Source organism: Cyprinodon tularosa, unplaced genomic scaffold (assembly GCF_016077235.1).
Source record: "Cyprinodon tularosa strain WSP-4 unplaced genomic scaffold, ASM1607723v1 ctg522, whole genome shotgun sequence".
Lineage (NCBI taxonomy): Eukaryota > Metazoa > Chordata > Actinopteri > Cyprinodontiformes > Cyprinodontidae > Cyprinodon > Cyprinodon tularosa.
The window spans coordinates 245,688-253,748 of NW_024039255.1; the positions used below are offsets into that span (position 1 = coordinate 245,688).

Here is an 8,061-nt window from a genome sequence, read left to right on the forward strand (position 1 = left end):
CTTTTTTCGCGCAGTGGCTGATGGGAGGAAAGATCAAGAATCGGTGGTTACGGAAGCCTCGCTCTGGCTTTTTCTAGGACCATTATCCTTTTAGATAACTAAAACCTTAAATTACATCTATTATAGTTGATAAACATAACTGAATGTTTGTTCCAGTTAAAGGACCCAGATCCCGCTGCGCTCTGGTTCTCTGTCTGGTTACCTAACGCTGCTCGCTTTTAGCTGCATTGTTATTGTTTCTGCTCTCTGAGGGGCCCCCAGCTGGAACGGGGTCCTGAGGGATGGTTTCTCATCGGGTTCGGGGAAATGGATGAGAGATCCAACAGCTCCTACCAGCGGCTCTCGGTTTTCCTGTTAATGCTGCTGGTTTTTGGGGTGTTTACCATCCAGTATGCCTGTCCCAGCAGCTCAGAATGCCAAATGCTCCAGCAGCTGGGGGATTGGTTCTCCCTCGGAAGCAGAACCGGGCCCCGAATCGGCGATAGTGAATCCCCCGATGGGCTCCAGAAGGACCCCTACGTCGCAGAAGACGGCGCTTTGGCCCGATTTGTCCCTCGCTTCAACTTCAGCAAAGCGGACCTAAATCGCGCCGTGGACTTTAACATCAAAGGGGATGATGTTATAGTGTTTCTGCACATCCAGAAGACTGGAGGCACAACTTTTGGACGACATCTGGTGCGTAATATTCAGCTGGAGAGGCCCTGTGAGTGCCATGCGGGCCAGAAGAAGTGCACCTGCCTCCGGCCCGGTAAAAAGGAGACCTGGCTCTTCTCTCGGTTCTCCACCGGCTGGAGCTGCGGGCTTCATGCAGACTGGACTGAGCTGACCAGCTGTGTGCCATCACGCATGGACTCCAGAGAGGCCCCGAAAAACCAGCCCAGGTTGGTAGGAAATGACAAGGGGGGACATTAAATGATCCAGATCATTTAAAAAGACAGTTTATCTTCAAAAGTCGTTCATATGGTTTTGATGCAGGATTTCTGAAGATCTTTCATATAAAATATGACATTTTTCTACAATTATCAGTTCCCTTTGTTAACATCAAAAATACACCAAAAAAAAATCATTTTAATTGCACTGACAGACAAAGGTAAGGCAAAGCAAGGCAAGGCAAATTTCTTTGTATAGCACAAAAGACAATGCAGAGTTCTTTACATGATTAAAATATAGGAAAATAAAACAGAATCAAAGCAAATAGGATGAAAAAATAGTGAAAAATGCTGAAACAAGAAAGAACATTAAAAACTGTTCGACTAAAGAACAAAAAAATTAACTAATGATGTTTCAGTTGAACTTATACGAGTATGCGAGTTTGGAAAGATAAACGCGGAAAGACTGAAAAGAGATATGAAACTAGAAGAAAGTACTATAAGGGATATAAATATTTATTTACATGTGTACAGAGACTATGTATGTACACTGTGTGCAGAATTATTAGGCAAATTAGTATTTCGACCACTTCATCCTTTTCATCCATGTTGTCCTACTCCGAGCTGTATAGGCTTGAAAGCCAACTACCAATTAAGTAAATCAGGTGGTGTACATCTCTGTAAAAAGAAGGGGTGTGGCCTAATGACATCAACACCCTATATAAGGTGTGCTTCATTATTAGGCAACTTCCTTTCCTTTGGCAATATGGGTCAGAAAAGAGATTTGACAGATTCTGAAAAGTCAGATGTCTTTCAGAGAGGTGCAGCAGTTTGGAAATTGCCAAGCTTTTGAAGAGGGATCATCGCACAATCAAGCGGTTCATGGTGAATAGCCAACAGGGGCGCAAGAAGTGTGTTGAGAAAAGAAGACGTAAAATAACCCCCCATGAGTTGAGAAGGATCAAGCATGAAGCTGTCAGGAAGCCATTAGGCACCAGTTGTTCCATATTTCAGAGCTGCAACATGTCTGGAGTGCCGAGAAGCACAAGGTGCTCAATACTTAGGGACCTGGCCAAGGTAAGGAAAGCAGAAAAGGGCACACATGACAAAACGTCAAGATTGGGCCAAGGAATATCTGAAGACTGATTTCTCCAAGGAGTTTTGGTCTGATGAAATGAGAGTGAGTCTTGATGGGCCAGATGGATGGATGGGCATCAGGCTGGATCAGTAAAGGGCAGCAGGTTCCTTATCGACTCAGACGCCAGCAAGGTGGAGGTGGGGTACTGGTATGGGCTGGGATCATCAAAGATGAGCTTCACCTGATCTGAACCCCATGGAGAACCTGTGGTCCTTCATGAAATGTGAGATCTACAGGGAGGGTAAACAGTCCACCTCTCTGAACAGTGTCTGAGAGGCTGTGGTGGCAAACAGATCAAGACACTGACAGAATCTATGGATGGAAGGCTTTTAACCGACATGGTGAAGAAAGGTGGCTACATTGGTCACTGAATTGTTTAAATATGAAACTTTAATATTGTAGGAGTCTTTTGGGTTGATTGAGAACACAATTGTTGCCCAATAATAAAAATAATCCTCAATAATACAACTTGCCTAATAATTCTGCACACAGTGTATTGACATGCTATAAATGGTAAGCAGAGAGTAATTGTAAGAGGCTATAAAATAAATAAATATGGAAGCTTCTATATTTAAAAAGTGAACAAATTGAGGATAGAAGACAGGACTGAGGGAAGGAGGATGCAAGAGAAATGGGAAAAGCAACAAGGATGCAACCAAGGAAGGGAGGAGAGTTGGGATGAAACTATTATGGGAAAAAAAAGGAAAATGTACAAAGAGAGAGTTTCAGAGGGACAAAAAGAAAGGTCATGGATCAGGAAGGAAGGCTACAAAGAAAATGGGAAGGAGGGTTTAAGTAATTTGAAGAGTAAATATGTTTGATATTATTGTTTTCAGCACCTCCTTATTTACAGGTCATTCTTTTGTGATATGGGAAAACAAATATTTTGACACGATGCCAAGGAGTCCCCTAACACTCCTTAATGGTCTGCTGGGATTTTTTTATTTCACATAAGGAGAAGTGTGGATAAAAGAAATCCAAGCATGGAATGTTTTCCTTCCAATTTCCAAAAATGATCTATCAAGGAGTAATTATTAGTCAATGGGCATCATGTAATCAGAGGAGCATGGTAGGAATTCACTGAATAAATGAACCATCCTTACAGTTTGTTCTTAAATTCAAAGCAATGTTGAACTCCGTTACACCAGAGGTCTTCAACAGGGAGTCCACAGAGGTACTACATTTATTTTCCACTAATTGAAATGTCTTTAAATAAACATTAACATGAATTCAACACACTGTAGTAAACAGATAAATGGAGGCAGAAGACATTCAGTCATCAATGCACCATTCACAGCGCCTGATGCATCAACAAGAAATCAGAAATACTTTAATAATCCCAGGGAGAAATTACTTTCATTACATTAATCCAACTGTAATAGAGTGACTATAGGACCAGTTTCATATTACACAATTTTATACTATATATATATATATATATATATATATATATATATAAAATAAAATTAAGGGGTCCCCGCTCTATCTCGCCATCAGTTTGGGGGTCCTTGGCCTGGAAAACGTTGAAGATTCCTGTGTTATATAGTAAGATAAACTGTTAAAGGAACATAATGACACTTAAATGTTGGTAGTTCTTTCTATTTAAAGGGGATAAAAGTAAAAAAAAAATTGTCTCTGTAAACAAGAAGAGTTTGGGAACAACTTGATTGTGTTTTTTTTGTCACTTTTTGACAGATCTGTTGTTTTATCTATCGTATGTCAATCAAAAATGGTTTGTTTTCTAATCATAGTCATAAGAGGAGATTTAAAGATTATCTATTTTGGTGTAAAAAGCTGCATTTCTTTTTTTTAGAAGGTATGGAGATTTAAATCAATGGCACTTTAAGTTGTAGGAAGAAACACTAAAGCAATGATGATGTATCCCTGTGATACAACTTCATTATTGTTCATTAAATGTTGCACTAACAGTTCTAAGATATGACTGCTACTTGAGCAGTTTTACAGCTAATAGTCTGCACTCAGATATGAAGACATCTAGAAATTTGAGTTTCAACATGTTGAAGTTTTAAAATAAAAAATGTCGGAAAGCTGATGCATAAATCCAAACGGTTGTAACAGAAATTTCCACATTACAAGAATCGCAAAAAAAATAATTTCTACTGTTCTGTGATTGAGATTAAATATGTTTTTTTCTTTCTTTCCAGCAGAAACTATTACTACATAACAATCTTGAGAGATCCAGTTTCCCGCTACCTGAGTGAGTGGCGTCACGTGCAACGCGGAGCTACTTGGAAGGCCTCCCTCCACGTGTGTGATGGACGGTCACCAACGCTGTCAGAGCTGCCAGGTTGTTATTCAGGAGACGACTGGTCGGGTTGCTCCCTGCAAGAGTTCATGGACTGCCCCTACAATCTGGCAAACAACCGACAGACCCGCATGTTGGCGGATCTAAGTCTGGTGGGGTGCTATAACGTCTCGGCCATGAGCGAGGACGAACGCTGGGCAGTGCTTCTAGACAGCGCTAAACACAATCTAAAAGGGATGGCCTTTTTCGGCTTAACCGAATACCAGCGTAAGACCCAGTACCTCTTTGAGAGGACCTTCAACTTGCAGTTCATCGCACCTTTCACGCAGCTGAACGGGACGCGTGCTTCCAGTGTCGAGGTGCCGCCTGAGACGCAGCAAAGAATTCGCCAGCTGAACCGATGGGACATGGAGCTGTATGACTATGCCCGTGACCTTTTCCTGCAGCGTTTCCAGGTGGTGAGACAGCAGGAGCGCAGGGAGGCCAGGGAGCGGCGACAACAGGAGAGGAGGCGGCTCCGTGGACGCTTTTCATCAAAACAAGAGAGGCGGTTGAAGCCAACTGAAGCGACGCCTTCGACCAGCGCCGAAACACAGGATCGTCGGAGGGAGATGGCAGCGGAGGACAGCATGGAGTCAGAAGTGCTTCTCCCAGACTGGTGGGATGTTGATGAGAATAGCACCATGGAGGACTACATAGGAAATGTGGAACAGTGGTAGCAGCAGGCTGCCTTTATAGGACGTGTACCAAGAATTGCCTTGTCAATTGTTGCTAATTCAGGTTACTTTTAATATATGCCTTCGTTTGGCCTTTTGTTGTTTTAAATGTGAATTTAATTTATTTAAACTGCACTTTTTTTCTCAGAACTGACATTCTGTTTGGATCCTTTCACATAAGTAGAACAAAAGACAGGAATGTTTTATATTGTTTTAGATGAGTCCAGTCTCTAGTAGGATTTTTTTTTTCATGTATTTCATTGGAAATTAAGTGATGCACCTTGGAAGAACATGCCTTTTTTCTTTTTTTAACACACTACATTTATGTGACCAACAATTTTTACATTTGCCAAACTGCTGTCTTCATTATTATGTACTTTTTCCTGTTTTTGTTTTTTCTTAACAGCGAAAAAAATGAACATTTTTGATAGTACCTCAATTTTCGGCATTGCCTGCTCATGTTGATCAAATATTGGAGTTTGTGTTTTTTATTTATTTTAATATAAATTAAGCTTTAATATTCATCAAACTGCTGCTGTATTCTTGCCATAATTGCATGCCTTCATAAGTTTTTTCTGTAGTTGTAATCCTGGGATTACCCAGCAGGGGGCGTTAAAGTACCTTTAATGTCGGTGGTACATAGACTGTAGAGCTGGACTTGAATCGCATAAGATTTAGCAAATTTGGATAAATAGTATTCTGCTTCCTTGACTATTTAAAAGGATTTATGAAAGTTTATATCAGTCACAGATTTTCCACTATAATAATTTTTAAAAAAGTGTAGCTTAATCACTCAACCTACATTCATATTCATTAAATTGGAAAATTGTTGAACTGAGTATTTTTATTTAATTTTCTGCTCATAGTTAATAAAAAACAGACCATTTATGATTACATGACATCAAAAATATGGAAACTTCAACTAATTCATACAGAAATGTGGGCTAAATAAGAAGAATATTTTTTAGCTGTTTACAGGCTGTTATTTTATTTAAAAAGATCTTAATTGGGGAAGACGCTGAACAGGTGGCCAGCCTCTTAAATGGAAGAGCAGAGACCCCAGGAAGGTCTGACTGGCCCTGCAACACTCACAGAAAAGAAAAAATGTTGGATAAGAAAGTTTAATTTCCTGTTTTAGATCTGTAGGCAAGATTTTTTTATTTTTTTTTATGCGGAAAAGGGCAGTTTGGTAATATGAGAAAAGCTGGAAGCGCTGCTATTGATCTGGGAAAAAAATGTGACTTTAAGCATTAAAATTTAACTTTAAAAGTTGACCTTGTGAAAAGAAGTATATAATTTCTGGGGGTTTAGATTTTTTTATCTGGTGAAGGTAAGTTTTATGCAGAGATGAAATGATCTACTGAAAACCAAATACAGAAAGAACAAAAAAAGTTGCAAGCTTGTCCACTAAATGCATGAATAGTCGGTAGATGTGGTGAATACCCACATTATTTATGATCAAATTAAGCATTTTTGTGTCCTCTTGATATTAGAAACACAAATGCACAGATTGCCAACAAATATTAATTTTATGAAAAGTTGAATGAGTTAATGCTCTTATGGCAGTATGTTTAGATATTGTTTAAGCTACTATCATCACTACTGAAAAACTAGTATAGATTTTTCAGAACCTAATTGTGAAAAGGCAGGATTAACAGCATATCAGTAAGCAAGCATTAAATAAAACAATGAAATCAATCAAAAGTTAAGAAGTAATTTATTTTGAAACATGAAAAGGGTTCATGCCGGTCATGTTCATGACGAAAAATGAAAAACAATTGCTTAAACTGACATTTCTTATGCTGGTTTGAAATGGGATGTCTCCGCTGCTGTAAAACAGCTACTTTCTGGCTAAATCTGCCATCCCGTTCAGAATATTTGTGCTTTTAACACAAATAAAACATTTGTGCTTTTAATTTTCTGATTTAGATGTAAATCTTTACATTTAAATCAGCAATATGTTTTCATGTAGCATTATAATGACAGTCAATGTTAGATCAAAACACATTTCATGTCAGTTTGGTTCAAATATGGGGATAAAAACACAATAGGCCTGCTAAAGCAATTAATACACAGCTGAAATTTGGATAATTTGAAATATATTAGTAAGGCTGAAACAATTAGTGGGATTATTGAAATAATCCTCAACTAATTTAGTAATTAATGGTTAACTGGAGTATAGAGACTGTAAAACATGCCTTTAGCTCACAGAGCAACTTAGAGCAGTATTTATATCAAAATGATAAAATATATATATACGCATTTTGCATCCAAAGATTTAAAAAGCACTAAACATGCTCTATCCAGTAATACTCAAGTTTAAACGTTTAAGTTTCACCTGGTTTAAATTTGTAAAAAGTCTTCTTTATGGAACCTTTGTCTATCCGATTATTAATCTAAAAAAATAATTGACAGATTAATCGATTTGCAAAATAATCATTAGCTGCAGCGTTATATATTAGCAACTGATCAGGGGCGGAGCTAGATGGGGGGCCAGAGGTGGCCTTGGCCACCCTTAGCCAATCATTGGCCACCCCTGTGGCCACCCCTACCATATTTTTCGCCCTCTAATACAGACGGTGGCAGCAGTATAATAATCAAGAGGAATGTTTAAACTTATTAAACATTTTAATTTTTCATATATTAATAGTTACTTGACAACTAAAAAGCTGTGGTTAGTTATGCACTTTAAAATACTAACTTTAAGTTGATATATAAAAAATTAATGCTCTTTTAAGACCCTAATTTTTTGTTATATGGGGTAAAGACAAAATTAGTTTTCAGTGAAATCATAGATAAATAACTACTTTAATAAAAACTTAAAAATCCATTTAATGTAGATATTAGTACATGTTATGCCGAACTATTTTTGATAAAAGTAGGTAAGTAATGACAATGGAAAAGACATTTTGTCCACTATACCTTTTATCTAGACAGCATGGATGCTTAAATATATGCATCTATTTGTAATCAAAAGGCTGTAGGAAAGTACTGTTTGTCTTTATTTAGAAAATATGGATGTTTTGCTCGTTCCTGTTGGAACAGTGTAGAGGGACCCAGGGGTGGAGCTAG

At 38.3% G+C, this 8,061-nt stretch overlaps 1 protein-coding gene across 2 annotated transcripts; it reads left to right on the top strand.

The window, feature by feature from the left end:
• On the top strand, window positions 1–5,820 carry hs6st2 (heparan sulfate 6-O-sulfotransferase 2). 2 transcript variants are annotated; one of them, XM_038303996.1, is made up of 2 exons: window positions 1–881; window positions 4,173–5,820. In XM_038303996.1, the coding sequence occupies exons 1-2, from the start codon at window positions 307–309 to the stop codon at window positions 4,990–4,992; spliced, it is 1,395 nt and encodes a 464-aa protein (XP_038159924.1). In that variant the 5' UTR covers window positions 1–306; the 3' UTR covers window positions 4,993–5,820. The 2 variants fall into 2 exon arrangements, with proteins under 2 accessions (XP_038159924.1, XP_038159925.1); XM_038303997.1 differs by having other exon boundaries at window positions 4,176–5,820.
• The last annotated feature ends 2,241 nt before the right edge of the window (window positions 5,821–8,061 follow it).